The sequence below is a fragment of the Amphiprion ocellaris genome, chromosome 18 (assembly GCF_022539595.1).
Source record: "Amphiprion ocellaris isolate individual 3 ecotype Okinawa chromosome 18, ASM2253959v1, whole genome shotgun sequence".
Taxonomy (NCBI): domain Eukaryota; kingdom Metazoa; phylum Chordata; class Actinopteri; family Pomacentridae; genus Amphiprion; species Amphiprion ocellaris.
The window spans coordinates 2,582,875-2,600,673 of NC_072783.1; the positions used below are offsets into that span (position 1 = coordinate 2,582,875).

A 17,799-nucleotide genomic window follows, 5' to 3' on the forward strand; every position below is an offset into this window, starting at 1 on the left:
GGGAGGAGACTGAAGAGTCTGAGGACCAGGACCAGCCGACTGAGCAACAGCTTCATCCACCAGGCTGTCAGGAAGCTGAACTCTCTCCCCTCTCTGCCCTCTCTACCACCCCCTTCCCCCACATACACAAACTCTGGTCAATAACCTCTGATCTGCACTGTAATAGCACATTCAACCATCAAGCATATTTGCACTTCTTGGACTGTTACTTATTTGCACTGTTCTGAGTATTCTGCACTAAATCCGTCACTTTATCTCATGGTCATGTTTACATTTCACTCAGTTCTACTTTTCTTAGTTGTTGCTCGGCTCTACTTTAGCTTCCTGTGTTCTTTTTTGCCCTTTAATATCTTATTTTCTAAGCCTTTATTTAATGTCTACTGTTGCACGAAGAGAGAGTAACAAAATTTCGATTCTTGGTATGTCATGTACATATTGAAGAATTGACAATAAAGCTGACTTTGACTTTGACTTTGATTATGTCATCATATGGCATGTTTTCACAACATGTTGAAAAATGACATTTTTCAACTTATTATTTTCATTTTCGACATTTTTCGTCCAAAATGTTGAAAAACGTCATAGATTAGTATGTCGTCCAAAACGGGGTGAAAACGCTGTATTTTAATATGTCGTCCAAAATGTCATAAAATATCGGTTCTTCAACATCTTTACAGGCCACACACTAAGTCATCTAGTCTTCTGTTAAGTAAAACATGATATAAACAATATTAGTGCACTTTAAGATGAAAAATGAAGCTACCTTTGCCAGACGGAGACTTGGATCGTCCTCTGGAAGTGTCTCTCTTACGTCCTCCTTTGAACAATAAGTTAACGAAGGTTTTTGATCGCTGAAGGGTGCTCTTCTCCTCCGGATCCTTCCCTTTCTGCTTCTTCTCTTTCTTCTGCTTGATCTCTATGATGTGAAGCATCAGCTGGTCAGTTATATGTTCCATCATCCCACCTTCTCATGAACTTTCCTGTATCTTCATGTTTTACCTGCTACAGTGACTTGGCTCTGCGACCTGCTGATGGGTCGGCTCGGCCTGCTGAGAGCCAGAAGCACCGCTGTTTTAGTCGACTCTTTCCTCCCGCCGCCCTCTTCTCCACGAATCACCGTATCTTTGAGCAGAGTTGTCGGTCCGAGGCTGCGAGTCGTGTCTGCAGCCGTCCTCTGAGAGGGAAGGTCCGTCTGAATGGAGGTTTCAGTTCGCTCCGACTCAGATCTGAACATAAAAACTACCACAATCACCTCTAGTCCAGACCGTAACTTTAATCTGGAATATTTGTGTGTCTGTGGTGGAATGAAAACAACATTGTGCAAGAAAAATGTTCTACTGGGGCAGAATGATTATTATATCTGACTCCTACTTTACTGATTTAACAGATTTTTGCCGCACTTTCACTTTTGAATAAACAATGCTTAGCTTTTCCTGCCACATTATGCTACATTCCAGCTAACGTACAAATATTTGCTTCAAAGTAAGACTTTAAATAAGGTTCTGCTTCACCTGAATTCAGTGCATCTTCTAGAGGCAAAATTAAAATAAAAATTAAATTCAAAACACTTCACTGGTTTATTTATAGACATCACAATTAAGTGAAGTTCCCTAAACGCGTCATGCAGGCTATAGATGCTATCTGGGTGGATGTCCACAGAGAAGCCTCTAGTCTCCAGTCTGTTCCTGCAGCACAGCAGATCAGACAGATGTGTGAACAAAAACTACTTCAAACAAAGTGAAATACAACGTTTTGCAGTCAGATTTATAAATGCAGAAACAAAGAAATTTCATCTATATAGGCTGTTCAGTCAGTAGAGTTTTCTATGAGCAACATATTTTAAATGTAAATATTGCAGTTGATTGTGTTCATTTATTTGTGGGAAGTCATGATCATAACTAATATGTTATTAACTGTGCAGCCTTATGTTCTGTAAGTTATTGTGTTGTTTCTTCTAGTATTCGCTGGAAGTTCTGAACTTCTCTGATCCAGTAAGATGCTGTTATTCAGACTTTTTCATTAATGTCCCTCGTGGCTTCATTCAAACAAAACCATGACATTGAGTGACTGGACAGTGAATCACTTTATAATCCATCAATGAACAAAGACTAAATTTAAACGAATAGCAAGCTTATCAGACTGCCCAAACAACTAATAACCTAGTTTATAAATGAATTTATTAATAATTGCACATGTAAACTATTAGTGAAATAAAAATATCCCAACAGCTGTAATGAAGATTAGCACTGAACCTTAGCATGAAAGCTGTGAAACAAATGATTTAATTACATATATTGGCACAGCTTTCTTTCTTTCCTGCTGCAGGTATTTGATAAACTACAAACAACGGGAAGCAACAAATTAAACTTCAGCTACTTTCATGAATCTGAGCTGTTAGTCTCAGTCTTAATCACAGTAAAGTTTCATTTCTATGAGCATTTTAGTTTGTAATAGATGTGAAATTGTAGAGCAAAGTAAATGAGAAACATGTTTTAAGATTTTGAAAGCAATGTTTCTTTCGCTCTGTGATGTTTTTGGACAGATATTGGAGGTGAAATGTCAGAAAAAGTCTTATCTAAAATGTCTTTACACACCCAGTACATTGTGTGTCTGTCCATTAATGTGACCGAGTGCAGTTCAGACTGTTGAAAGCGATATAGAAATGTTATTAGTAGGGCTGGGACTTGAACACGCTAATTTCCATTAATTAATTACAGATAAAATAATGCATTAAAAAAATAACACATTTAATCGCACCTTTCTCAGTTCCCTAATTTCTGGCACACTGGGAACATTGATGAACGCTCCAGCCAGTAGGTGGCGCTAATGAACCTAAAGTGTGTTTTCCGGCTGTGAAGAAGATGCCAGGAGTGACGTCAGCGCACGAGGACGGTTGGTGAACAGTGAAGGAAGACGAGACGCATTGAGCTTGTTGAGCAGAAAGTTTCCTTTTAAAAAACTTCCCGATGGAAGCTTGGATAAAAGCCGACGGCATCACCTCAATGCAGAACATGTTGCTGTTAGCACCAGAGCTAACGTTAGCTACAACAGTCCTGGTGCCGGCTAACGGTGTAACCATCCCATAATAGACCGCTTATCAAGACAATGGAAGTGCTTGAGTTTACAAGAGGCGTTAAAATGTTGAATATAATCGATACAACTGCACTTTGAGTTTGCAGTAATCTGTGAATGTAGTAGAAGACTAAAACTGCAGGTAAATAGAAGTGAAACAAACATTTTAGTTGTTTTACCTATCGAAAAATAGACAGAAAATTCTATTTTTTTTTTGGGAACTGAAATGTTTATTAAGCTCTTCAACAAAATTAACCAAAAATAAACATTAAATTGCAATATAATTGTCTTTATGATGTATTTTTGTATCATACTTGATAAATTGGGCAGTTTTGGCAACTTTTTGCTCACAGCAAAGTTGAGTTTATGAACAGAAATTAGTTTTGTCTTGTCTAACTATTTACCATGTTGATGAGATAGTAGTCTCGGAAACTCATGTATCAAATATGATATAAATGGTAAAATAGGGTTAAAGCTCATATATAGGTCTATTCATCAATTCAGCCATCAACCAAAATTTATTTGATATTAGAAGTTTTACTGATATACGTGGAATCACTTTAGATATTTTTAGGATTTTTTGGAAGATTTTTACTCATTTTTTGAAAAGTATTTACAAGAATTTTCTTGCCAAATTTGGGTTGTTTTTTTAAAAAAAAAATTAAACTTTTAAGGGAAACTTTTAATTATTAGAATTTTCTTCCTGAAGGTTTTTGCAAATTTTTAGAAATTTGTGGAATTTCTTTGCTGAATTTTTGGATTTTTTCAGACAAGGAAACAATATTTTTTGGTGCCTGTAAATGAGGACAACAGGAGGGTTAATGTAAAGTGGTGAATGTCTGACCCAAACGTGGAAAACTTGAGACAAATGAGCTGAGTCTGACCTCTGGTCCTCGGTGGAGATGCAGACGTCCACCATGTCTGAACCAAACGGGAGGCTGGGAGGGAACATGACCTGCGATAAGCCGCTCAGAGAGCTGACCGGAGTCCCAGAGGACAGCGAGGAGGCTGACGAGTTGGAGTCTGAACCCTGGGAGGAAGATTTCTGGGTACCATTGGCCACTGAGGAAGAAAACAAAATCTCTCAACTCTTCTCCAAACATGTTGCCCCTCTCAAAACAGGACAAAAAAAAAAATTATTTCAAGGAACTTTTACCTTGAAATAAGTGAAAAAATCTGCCAATAGAACAAGTGAAAAATGACTTGGTCAGGTTTATTGAAATAAGATGTGATATTTAGAATATTGAGATCTCAAAATTAGCTGGAAAACTTATTTTAAGCTCTATTTTACCAGGATTGTCAAGCTTAGGTGTCTTAAAATAAGCCAGACATGCTAAAAAATAGTAGTTTTTCACTCAAAAATAGATTTTTGCTTTCATGTAACCTCCTCATTTGAGATGTATTAAACTTATTTTGAGTTTTCTTGTAAAATTCAACTCAAAACAAGATAATTTCAAGATTGTTTGACTTAACAAGATATTTAAGATGCATTGTCTTAAAACAAGTCCCTCCATCTGCTGAAATGTCTCTTGTTAAGTGAATTCATCTTAAATCTAGTGGGATGAGACATTTTGACTAAAAATAAGACAAATAGACTTGGTAAGATTTAGAGTTTTTGCAGTGTTTCCTCTATTCTCTCTACACAGAACGTAGAACTGCAGCTTTTCAAAACATACGTACGTTTATTGAGCCACCTGTATTCTGCCACCATCTCCTTATAAGCGGGGTATCGTCCTGCTTCCTGTGAAGATATGGCCACAGATATGCAAATGAGATACAGTAGAGATGCTGAAACTTTTATAGGGATCGCTATATTTGATAAAGAGTAACTCTAGAAGCAGAAACATGCATCACTTCCTCATCCTGCTCCACAGATAAACACATTCCCCTTCTCAGCTTTCTAGTAAGCTTTGCTGGCCGGGCTGCTTTCTAACTTTCCACGTTGTGAAAGATCCCAAAATAAAAGTTGCACCAAACGCCGGCAGCCTCTATGGTTTGATCAGCACCTGATCCCGGCCGCCTGGTGAATGAATAATGCACATGGCCTGGCTATTTTTCACAGCGTGAAACCCAACCTCCGACCAGTAAAGTGAGCGAGGAATATTCCGAGTGCATGCCAGCTGTCGGCCCCGCCACACCAACCAACGTGTAGCGACTCGTGTAGTTTGCGTCGGGTTTGTCGTGTGTGTGAGAATCCCAGATGAAAGGTATTCAACAGGTCAGAGAGTTAACGGACGTCAGGTCGTCTAACCGAGGCGGCAATGAAAGAGCAGACGTGTTTTCTAATAACAAAGAGTCACGATGGAACGAGATACGGCCTCTTGGGCTCGACGTTCACACCGAATCCAGCACCAACCGTCCCCACATTCAGCTGAATCCACTCAGAGTGTGATTAGACGGAGGCCTTGTTAACAAACTGTACGAAACAAACACCTTCACCGTTAATATTTAACACCGCACCAGCAGAAAACCAGTGTCTGGGGTATTTTTATGTCATATCAGATTCCTTTTACTTTCTAGAAAACCTTCTATATTAGACTTTGGATTATTTTAGATGTTTTAAAACCTGTAAGAAGCAGTTTGTGTAGAATCTGTGGTCCTGTGCGTTGAAATGTGCTGGTTTTAACCCTCCTGTTGTCTTCATTTACGGGCACCAAAAAATATTGTTTCCTTGTCTGAAAAAAAAATCAAAAAATTCTGCAAAAAAAAATTCCCAGATTTCTGTTTCCCTTAAGTTTTCTTTTAAAAAAAAATTCCCCAAATTTGGCAAGAAAACTCTTGTAAATATTTTCAAAAATGATTTAAATCTTCCAAAAAAATCCTAAAAATATCTAGTGATTCCATATAAATCAATAAAACTTCTAATATTTTATTTAAGAACATTCACATAAAGATTTTTTTGTGAATGTTCTTAAGAAACATTTTTTTAGCATTTCTTTTTTCCACCAAAAAATATTCAAAAATTTCCTGAAAATGTGGACATCGGAATTTTCACTGTGAAAATATATTTTTTCCACATTTTCAGACTTTAAACCGGGTTAATTTTGACCCGCAGGACGACATGAGGGTTAAATAAAAACTACATTCCTGAGAGCTTCCTAAACTTCTCCCTAACTTTCATTTTATTATATTTTATTAATTATCTTCAATGGTTAAGCCTTTTTAAAATGTTAGAAATGTAGCCACAGCATGAGAAGGCCTTCAAAGCATTTTTCTGGCTGATATTTAAAATTTTTACAACCTTTTTGAACACTTTGGGCATCTCTTGTCAGACTAGAAAGGATTTCTGCCGTCACCTCCGTATATATATATATATGGAAGATAATTAGTTGTTATGCCTCCTACAGTGTCGAAGTTTTCTATTCTGGCATTGAGAGAAACAAACTGAACACAAAACATCTCAGAACTGACTTCCTAAACTTATCCCAACATTTAATTCTGCTCCATTTGCAACATCTTAAAATAAAGAACAAAACTTTTGTGAACAAAATACTTAAAATTCTCCTTAAATTTAATTCTACATCGCCCTGGTTCACCTGAAAACATGAAAAACACTCAAAAACAATGAGATTGTCTTCAGTGTGGTGCTAAAAACGTTCAAAATGCATCAGTGTCATGCTATAGTTTAGAATCAGCGGTGGGCTGAGTAGCAGCAGTAACAAAAATGGGAGTAAATTTGTTGAATATAGGGTTTTGTGTGCAGGATGTCAGGGCTGTAATGCATTTAATAGTTAATGCATTCGACACCAGAGCTGCAATGAATAAAAAAAACTGATTAGTTGTTAAGCTATCGAGTATTAAATTCATCAGCAAGCCTTTTTGAGTTAAAAAAATCTGTGTTTGCAGCTCCTTAAATGTTAATATTTTGTGTTTTCTTTCCTCCTCTGTGACAGTAAACTGGATATCTTTGGGTTGTGGACCAAACAAGACATTTAAGGCCTTTTGGGAAACACTGATGGACATTATTTTACCATTTTCTCACACTTTATAGACCCAGCAACTAGAAAATAGTCAACATAAATAATGGTCAGTTGCACCTTGATGGTCAACATGATGTGAGTGTGACTCTTCAGAACCTCCACTGCGCTGCTGTGGCTGATGTCCTCGAAGCTCACTCCGTTAGCAGCCAGGATCTGGTCCCCCATCTTTATCCCATTCTGTTCAGCCAGACCACCTGGATCCAGTCTGAGGCAACCAGAAGGCAGATTCAGAGCTCAAACCATCGACTGTTTCTGTTGCTCAGGTTCTTACTGGTCCCAGTCTGGCTAAATCTCTGTCATATACAGAGTTAGGGGCATTTCCTCCTAAAGATAATGCATTATTTTACATTTTTACTCCATGCAGAAACTAATTTATACTCTAGTTTTGTGTCGCTTCAAGCCAATAATATAACATACACCTTTTATTTGTCCACAGATGGAGAAACTTTTAACATTAGATGTTAATTTTTGCTTGAAAGTTACACAAAAGACCTTAAAGACAGAAATGCCTTAAAAATATCACAAATCAATACCATTTTTCATTTTCATAAAGTGGCTTATTTTATTCTACATCAGGCCTGATCAAACCTACAACATAAAAATTAATTTTCAGGATTTTAATCCTTTAAAAATAACTCAGACTTCAGAAGGACAACGTCCTAATTTTTTTTTCTCAAGTCAGAAAAATGTTGTATACTAATAAATGCAAAATGCATTTTTCCTATTATTATTATGATTATTATTACTATTTGGATTATTATTATTATTATTATTATTATTATTATTATTGTTACTATTATTATTACTATTAATATTACTATAATAGCCTGGGATGTGTTAATGACGAGTACCAACACTGATTCTTATGTATTTTTATTTTTTTATAAAGCATCACATTGTAAAAAAAAATGTACTTATAAAAAAAAACACTCAAGATCTTAAAGACAAAAATGTCCTAATGAATAAAATGCCAGGAAAATGTCATTTTTAAATATTTCATTCAACATTCAATGACAATTAACAAAAATAAAATCAAATCTATATTAAGCATGACCATAATTACCAAAAATTCTTTCAGGATTTTAATCCCTTAAATGATATTTTTAATTTAAAAAAAAAATTATATATTACGCCACTGCTGTTTTTTTTTTTTTTTTTAATAAAATAAACAATATTTTCAACATAATCAGTAAAATATTTTTATTGGAACGATAATTTGCACCGACATTGATTTTATTTATTTTTTTATTAAATGAAGTGTCAGATTGTAAATGCACAACTCAGAATTGGGATTTTTATAACGACCAAATACTGGTTAAATTTTAAGACTGTAACCCTTCCATATTTTAAAATTTCAAATTTGCAAAACCTTCAGGAAGAAAATTCCAATAATTCCTTAAAAGTTTCCCATGAAAATTAATTTTTTTAAAAATCCCCCAAGTTTGCCAAGAAAACTCTTGTAAACATTTTCAAAAAATGAGTAAAAATCTTCCAAAAAATCCTAAAAATATCTAAAGAGATTCCATGTATATCAGTAAAACTTCTAATATTTTCTTTAAGAACATTCACAAAAAAAAAATCAACCAAAATCCAACGAAATTTGTTGGATTTTGGTTGATTTTTTTTGTGAATGTTCTTAAGAAATATTTTTAACATTTCTTTTTTTCCACCAAAAAACATTCAAAGATTTCCCAAAAAGGTTGAAAATGTGGACATCAGAAGTTTCACTGTTTTTTCTAACTTTAAAACAGGTCAATTTTGGCCTGCAGGACGACATGAGGGTTAAAGTAGAGAAAAACAGCACATGATAGAGTTTTGAGGGTATCATAAACTTAAAACTGAACAGGTTTCTACATTTATTTCCTTCCTGTAACTCTGTATAATCTTTGCCAACATGCCTGTTTGTCTCTGTGGCAGATGTACCTACCTGGAGACGTAGATTCCCAGACCGAACTCTTTCCCTCCGCGGATGTTGAACCCGAGGCAGTAGTCGTCTGAGGTGGTGTAAAGGTGGACGATCCTTTGGAGGGCGCTGCCTGAGCTGGCCTCTGAAGGCGTCCGACCGCTTTCCTCCACCACCATCCGCCTGTGGATCAGGTCCACCCTGGAAAACAAACAACATTCAGCACCTTAAACCTTTCATTAACGGTAGAAAACAAATAAACATCGGCAGGATCTTCACCAGGTGGTCTTCTCCTTGGAGTAGCGGATGCCGGGGACTTTACCGACTCGTCTCACCACCATCCTCAGCCGGTTGTTTCCTGTCAGCACCTTCACAGCGCTGCTCATGGTGATGCTCTCCAGGCTGATGCCGTTCACCTCCACCAGTTTATCTCCTACAAGCAGCCCGGCTTCCTCTGGACACAAACACAGTAAGAAAAGCGCTCAGAGAGCAGGACTCCTCCAAGGCTGCTCAGTCGCTGGATCGTTTCCAACCGATGAAATGTTGAAAAAAATTTGTGGCAGAAATCACAGTATAGAATGTGTCCATTTAACCCTCCTGTTGTCTTCATTTACGGGCACCAAAAAAAGCTGTTCCCCTTTCTGAAAAAAATCCAAAAACTCAGCAAAAAATTCCCCAAATTTATAAAAAATTGCAAAATCTTCAGGAAGAAAATTCCTTGAAAGTTTCCTTGAAAGTTCTGATTTTTTTTAAAATATCCCCAAATTTGGCAAGAAATAAAAATTTGAAAAAAAATGTAAATATTTTCAAAAAATGAAAAAAATCTTCCAAAAAAAATTCCTAAAAATAAAAACATTTTTTTTAGCATTTCTTTTTTTTTTTTCACCAAAAGATGTTGAAAATGTAGAAGTTTCACTGTGAAAACATATTTCTGTGGATGTTCTCAGTCATCCAGGTCATGATAAGTCTCAAGCAAGCATAAGTTATGGCAACTGGACTAACCTCGTGTGAGTCGAAAACGTTTCACCTCTCATCCAAGAGGCTTCTTCAGTTCTGAAAGCCTGGTGGGGAGTACCAGATATTTATCCACCAGGAGGGTGGTGGCAAAAACAAGTGGACAAAGACCCGAAACCAATAGACTCGTTAGGTGTTAATGTGAGTCGTTAGCCTTTGATGGGCGGTCGTTACCCCTCCCAGCCCTCTAGGAGGGTGGTTGGGGGTCACCTGACTGCAAATGGGACAGATGGCTGCACCTCCTTGGGAGGGCTCTAAGAACGGCGTTGTAAGTGGGAGACAAGTGGTGTCTGAGGCCCCCTCCTCTGTTCAAAGATGGCCGTTCTAGTTTGACATGAATGGCTGGTACTCCCCACCAGGCTTTCAGAACTGAAGAAGCCTCTTGGATGAGAGGTGAAACGTTTTCGACTCACACGAGGTTAGTCCAGTTGCCATAACTTATGCTTGCTTGAGGTGAAAACATATTGTTTTCTCCACATTTTCAAACTTTAAAACGGGTCAATTTGACCTGCAGGACAACATGAGGATTAATATAGATTTATCCACAATGAAATGATCTTGCACTGAGCACAGGCGTGTGTTCTGCATGTGTACGTTATGTACAGAAACCGAATCACGTGACCTAAATATGTAGCGGGCGGCGGGAATTGATGGGACTCAGAAACTCCCCCACAATTTAATCAGTTGTTCCTTGGATCATTTCTGATGGATAAGTCCTGATAAGTCCTCAGTGGTGGATTTGTAGTAGGATCACAATGATGTGATCATCAGCAGGCAGCTGATGTAGTGATCACTTGTTGTCATGGTTACAGTGACGCCGTGCCGCTATCTGGCATGATATAGAAATCTTTAACAAATCCGTGGATCCAGACTATAAGCTGCATCACTGCCAAAATCTAATCACTTGGTCCTTGTGTCATTTCTGACCTTCCCTGGAAATTTCATCCAGATCTGTTGGTCTGTTTTTGAGTAATGTTACTGACAGACAGACAGACAGAAGGACAAACACATGCTGATCTTCACATAACTCCACTGCGTTCCTTGGCGGAGTCACAATGACAACATCCACACAAACGCACACATCCTGAACAAACACCGTCTAACTTCCACTCACCTGCTGTGCTGTTGTCCTCCACCTTGCTGACAAAGATGCTGAGTCCGTGTTCTGAACCTCCACGGACGCTGAACCCCAGTTTACCATCAACGCTTTTATCCACAGTGATTGTATGAAGGTCCTCACTGTCGTCGCCACCTGGAAACAGATTGTGTGTCGACAAGAAAAAAAATGCTGCTAGAGGAAGCTCAGCTGCAGAGATTATTCACAGTAACCCTCTGAAACATCTTCAGAGAGGTTTGGGGTTCCATTTAGAACATTTTATTATTACTATTATTATAGAGTCACGGAGAAAATAATTAGACCACCCTTGTTTTCTTCAGTTTCTTGTTCATTTTAATGCCTGGTGCAACTAAAGGAACATTTGTTTGGACAAATATGAAAACAACAAAAATAGCTCATAAGAGTTTAATTTCAGAGCTGATCATTCTTGATAATAACCAAAATCATTTCAGTTCTTGCATTAATAGTTGTGGCATTGTTCTGCCAAAAACAGCTTTTAGGATTCCATGTTTTCTTTTCTGTCTGTTTTAGTCCCATGATCCACACAGAAGGTGGTACTGAATTGTAAAACCATTGTTTCTGATGATAAGTTTGGGTGTAATAATGTTTTCCATGACTGTATGTCAGAAGTTAGTTTCCTACCTGCAAACATAAACATACATTTTTACATTTAGTGTAAACAGAAAGCCAGACAATATCTCCATTTACCCAAATATACAATATAAGGCACTATAACTTGCAATAATATCTACTAATACTGTCCATAAGAGTTTAAAATCATTTCCTCAGCATTTTTTGAAATGCTAATTAAAAAAAGAATTATCCTGACCTGTGATACACTTAAAAAAGTAACGTTTACTAGTTTATAAATTGGACTAACATATAGCATTATAATACCGTCCAACTTATAACTCATTTTTCATAAAATAAACCAAACAAAATGTATTATATACATGTTAAAATTATAGTAATTACAATTTAAAAAAGCAAAAAAAAAACCAAAGTGTAAATGCAGCTATAAAGTGTTAAGTCTAACTCTACAGAACAAATGTTTTAATAGGTGTCCTCTACGATCTCATTATGAAATATTAGATTAATAATTATCTCTGAATTAACAAGTTTAAGGTTCTTCCAGGAGGCTTGAGGCTCTTTTAATTCTTAGAGATAACCTTTAATACAAAGAGGCTTACAGAGGAAACCACAAACTGATTAATGCCTCTGGATTAACATTGATTTATTAGTTTTTTTATATTTCTGTACTTTAAAATGATGTCTCACTTTTAATTTTGTGTACCTTTAAATATGTGTATACGGTAAACATTCTGCCTGCTGCTGCTGTAATTACAACTTTACAGTTACTGAGTTCATCGCCATATTTTGTAACTCGATCTAAACGTATTTAATTGACTGAATAACCTTTGAATTGAATCTGCTTTTGCATTCATTTTAAATACTTTCTTCATTAATTCTTGATGCTGTGATTGTCTCAGGTGTTCAATTGCTTTCTTGATCATTGCAGGCTTTATTATAAGACTAATTTACAACCAATATATTAACCCTCATGTTGTCCTGCGGCTCAAATTGACCCGTTTTAAAGTTTGAAAATGTGGAAAATGAAATATTTTCACAGTGAAACTTCTGATGTCCACATTTTCAACATTTTTGGGACATTTTTGAACATTTTTTGGTGGAAAAAAATAAATCCTAAAAATGTTTCTTAAGAACATTCACAAAAAAAATCAACCAAAATCCAGCGAATTTCGCTGAATTTTGGTTGATTTTTTTGTGAATGTTCTTAAAGAAATATTAGAAGTTTTACTGATATATGGAATCACTTTAGATATTTTTAGGATTTTTTTTGGAAGATTTTTACTTGTTTTTTCAAAATATTTACAAGAATTTTCTTGCCAAATTTGGGGGATTTTCTTGCCAAATCAAACTTTTAAGGGAAACTTTTAAGGACTTATTGAAATTTTCTTCCTAAAGCTTTTGCAATTTTTCAGAAATTTGTGGAATTTTTTTGCTGAATTTTTGGATTTTTTCCAGACAAGAAAACAATATTTTTTGGTGGCTGTAAGTGAGGACAACAGGAGGGTTAAACTTATTTGTGTGTGTTCTTCAGTGTTTGTGGATTGCAGATTAATTTGCATCCCACCAGCTGCTCCTTACCGTCCACGGGAGAGTTGATGAGGATGACCCGACCCATGGGTGAGGAGGATCGGATTCCACGCCGCCGCTGCTCCTTCTTCCGTAGGAGGTTGCGAGTAGCCGTGTGTGACCCCTGGGTCCCGGGGTTCTTCTCCCTGCGGGACGGGTCTGACGAGTGAGCCATGGAGGCCGGAGGGCTCCACTTTCACTGGCTCTCCAGCGGGGGCTCAGCTCCAGGCCCAGGAGTCTGCAGCATATGGCAGCAAGAAGGCAGAATAATGAACAGCTGCATTCTAAAACAACGCATGAGAGGCGATCGGGTGGCGTTTGTAGCAGCCGACTCACTGATGCAGGCGGTTTGGTGACATGATGATCGACTCTTCGGCTTCCTGGAGTCACAGTTCGCTCCATTCCTGCCCATGTTGCATCTCTCTCACCTGTCCGAGTCTGAAAAGTAAACGGGTGAATTAACAAAACGGAAATGCAGCGATGCACTGGTGCACAAAAACCTGCAAAATTCCCTGAAAATGATTCATTCGTTCAACATTTATTTAACCCTCGTGTCGTCCTGCGGGTCAAAGTTGACCCATTTTAAAGTTTGAAAATGTGGGGAAAAAACATATTTTCACAGTGGAAATTTCCACACTTTCAACATTTTAGGGAAATTTTTTAACATTTTTTGGTGGAAAAAAAAAAGAAATGTAAAAAAAAAATTTTCTTTAAGAACATTCAGAAAAAAATCTGCCAAAATCCAGCTAATTTCACTGGATTTTGGTTGATTTTTTTAGTGAATATTCTTAAAGAAATCTTTTTTTTTTTCAAAGAAAATATTAGAAGTTTTGCTGATATATATGGAATCATTTCAGATATTTTTAGGATTTCTTTGGAAGATTTTTACTCATTTTTTCAAAATATTTACAAGAATTTTCTTGCCAAATTTGGGGGAGTTTTTTAAAATAAAACTTTTAAGGGAAACTTTTAAGGAATTATTGGAATTTTCTTCCTGAAGGTTTTGCAGATTTTCAGAAATTTGGGGAATTTTTTCGCTGAATTTTGGGATTTTTTTTCAGACAAGGAAACAATATTTTTTGGCACTGTAAATGAGAACAACAGGAGGGTTAAAAAGAGGCCTTTTTTTAAACATAATTTAGTCATGAGTGTTGACACATGACATTTAAAAGTAAGTTTTAATATTATCATAAGCAAATGTTTTTGTCTCTGGTTAAATTAATGCATTTGGTTTTGTCTGCATTGAAAATTTATTTGCGTTTATTGAATAAAAACTGTCCAGAAATCAGCTCCCATCTCCGTTTCTGTTGCTGCTCTGAGGTCAGAAACTGTTTAATTGGTTTATTTGAGTGACCCACTTACAGCCAGGATGTCACGTGGCTCCGTTGCCATGGTTACACGTCACTAAACTTAACCCGTGCTGAGTGTCGTCAGCTCGGGGTTTCCCCAGAGCTTCAGCACTCCGGACAGCGCCGCTAATTAGCCTCAAAGGTTGCGTCAAAAGACCAAATATAGCGAACTTAAGCACGGAAATATCGACCCCAGAATAGATTTAACTCACTTGTTTTAGCTCATGACACGACTTGGGCTTTAATTCCGCTAAAATATCTCACAATTGATGAATAAATGTTGACTTTCTGAGCCGTATCTTGTCGAAGCTGATAAAAAAAAAAGACGCAAACCAAGACTTACCAAACATCTCACGTCCTGAACGGCGCAAACAGCAGATCAGCTCCTCTAAAGTTTTCTCCTCCAATAAAACCCAAACCGACGACGACAGGAAAACTCCAGTTTAGTCTTTAGACTGAGGCCACATTGTGTAAATGAACCGAACTAACCGGGAACACACCTGAGAAGAGTCTCAACGCACCTGGCTGGACATTTCTGTCATCAGCTAAGCCCCGCCCCCTTGGTCATTCTGATTGGCTGTAATGCAGCGAAGAGACTGTGTTTGATTGAACAATCGATGTGCCAATCTGCTGACAGACAACAAGAACCTAAAAAAAGTCTCTCCTGTCAGCTGCAGGTGCAAATAATGCAGTAAGTATTTAATTCAGGACAGAATCACTGCAATAGTTACACAAATACATTTAATGTGAAACATTTATCACATTTACTGTGATTTTTAACTGAAACATCGAGGTTTGAGTTGGTTTACAGCGGCAGGTCTGAGTCCACAAACTATCACGAAGAAACAACATCAAAAAAGGAAACAGTAACAACAAAGAGCACAACTACGAAGAAAATACATCAAAGTAAACAACAACAACAAAAGAAACAACAGTAAAGTAAACAACAAAGTACACAATAATAAAGTAAAAAACATAAACAGCAACAAAATAAACAGCGATAAAGTAAACAACAGCAACAACAAAGTAAACAAAGTATACAACATCAACAAAGTAAAAAACATACTTAACAACAACAAATAAACAACATAAACAACAAAGTAAACAACAACACATTTAAGAAGAACAAAGCAAACAACAACAAAGTAAACAACAATAAAGTCAACAACAAAGTAAATAAAAATAAAACCATCAACAACAAAGTACACAACATCAACAAAGCGAACAACAATAACAAAGTAAATTTTAGTATTGTAAACCACAACATAAACAACTGCAACATCAAAGTAAATAACATAGTAAACAACAGCAAGGAAACAACATGAACAACAAAGTAAACAACAACAATGTGAAGAAGAACAAAGAAAATAACAACAAAGTCAGCAACAATAAAGTCAACAACAACAAAGTCAGCAACAATAAAGTCAACAACAACAAAGTCAGCAACAATAAAGTTAACAACAAAATACATAACAAAAAAGTAACCAGCAGCAAAGTAAATAATAATATTAATAATAAAACCAGTCACTGTATTTGTATAGAACCTCACTTCAAAGTAAACTATGACAAAAACATTCCAACTAATAAAAAAGACCCTGACCATGTAATGTAACAAGGTAAAGTTTTTTTATTTTATTTTTAAACAGCTAATTTAACACCTCAGCCATTGTGTCAAAGTGTCCTCCAGGAAAAAGCATAAAATTCTAATTGGTGTTATAAAAGCAGCCAACACCCCATAATGTTGTTTATGGTGTGATACTGTGGATTAAAACCCTGTAAAATGTTCATACAGTGTGTTTCCGTTCATAGGAACATGTATAATGTATATTTTTATGTTTCAGATACCCTAGAAGATGCATTTGACAGCCACTGCTCTCAATTTATGCAACAGAAATGAGCTGCTGAAGTGACATTTTACACTTCAGTATTAAACGCATCTTGTGGCTGCTTTTGAAATGTCTTTGGACGTATCTGTGAACTCCATGGACGGACAAATAGTGTGTTCACAAAGACATGGATTCATGGTGTTACCAGTGCATCACACAGAGGAAGAGCAATGGAGATGATTGGTTTTCTCACCAATTCAGATGTCACTTCTTTTGATTTTACTTTTATTTTAATAGTTTTTAATGAATGTATGATTTCAGATCCATTATTTCACATTGAGAGGTTATTGTTTTTTGTGTATGTGCATATATGTATATTTGAGACTCTTGTGACACTTCTGGTGTGAGTGTGAGGGAGATATTTGTGTTTTTTGCATTATTTACATGAAAAGAGCACTTCCTGTCACAGTTTGACAATAGGAAACTAAGCACAGCTCACTCTTTGCTTCTTTGTTACCTTATGAATTTTGAAATGCTCAGTTCCATATTTTTACTATACATAGTTAAATGATTATTTTAATTTTGAATCATCCATAAAATTCCATAATGTCCAACTAACTCCTAAAAGCTTTAGTTCTTTGTCCAACAGGGTCGACAGGGGCAACACTTCTACTTTCTCCTCCTCCTCCTCCATCGATCCTTCAGAAACCAGCAGCAGTGCCTCCTGTTTGTAGCTTTTATCGTTGTCCTTCTTGGTGAGTCTCTTGCCTCTTTTAGCACCTGAAAATTACATTTAAAAAAGCCACAGCAAAGCAGGGCAGTAGACGGATACAGTCAGTTAAGGTCCACCTCTCCTGGAGAGTCAGGAAGTAGCAGCTGGCACTAAGTACTGTGATAAATGTCGTGGTGACAGCCAGGTCCTGACTGAGGGTGCAGGTCAGAGGTTTACAGGTTCAGCAGAACAATGTCAGAAGCTGGTGGAGAACATCCAAGATGCATGGATGCAGCCATCAGAAACAATGGTTATGAATCAGTACTAACTCCTGTGTGGATCATGGGACTAAAACAGACAGAAAAGAAAACATGGAATCCTAGAAGCTGTTTCTGGCAGAACAATGCCATAGATATTGATGGAAGAACTGAAGGGATTTTGGTTTTAACCAAGAAAATCATGGAAAATGTCTGATATCAGCTCTTAACCCTTTGATGCAGAACATGGGTCAAAAGTGACCCAAATCCAATGGAAAATGATTATCTCCTGAACAATGCTGCGCATCAAAGGGTTAAATTAAACTCTTACCAGCTATTTTTGTAGTTATCATTATATTTGTCAAAAAAAATGTACCTTTAGTTCTGCCTGGCATTAAAATGAACAAGAAAT

General features: G+C 36.7%; 1 protein-coding gene across 1 annotated transcript in view; it reads right to left on the reverse strand.

Annotated features, from left to right (window-relative positions):
* The window catches only part of LOC111570762 (PDZ domain-containing protein 7-like), a 22,008-nt gene extending 6,890 nt beyond the window's left edge, over positions 1-15,118 (reverse strand). Inside the window, exons 1-11 of the mRNA XM_055004835.1 lie at positions 14,936-15,118; positions 13,580-13,681; positions 13,256-13,481; positions 11,084-11,221; positions 9,235-9,409; positions 8,980-9,156; positions 7,110-7,257; positions 4,753-4,813; positions 3,957-4,134; positions 1,000-1,226; positions 764-916 (exon numbers count right to left, since the gene is read on the reverse strand). Of these exons, the coding sequence (XP_054860810.1) occupies positions 764-916; positions 1,000-1,226; positions 3,957-4,134; positions 4,753-4,813; positions 7,110-7,257; positions 8,980-9,156; positions 9,235-9,409; positions 11,084-11,221; positions 13,256-13,418 (1,420 nt within the window). The 5' untranslated portion in view covers positions 13,419-13,481; positions 13,580-13,681; positions 14,936-15,118. The remainder of the gene's footprint in view (positions 1-763; positions 917-999; positions 1,227-3,956; positions 4,135-4,752; positions 4,814-7,109; positions 7,258-8,979; positions 9,157-9,234; positions 9,410-11,083; positions 11,222-13,255; positions 13,482-13,579; positions 13,682-14,935) is intronic.
* Positions 15,119-17,799: the final 2,681 nt, after the last annotated feature.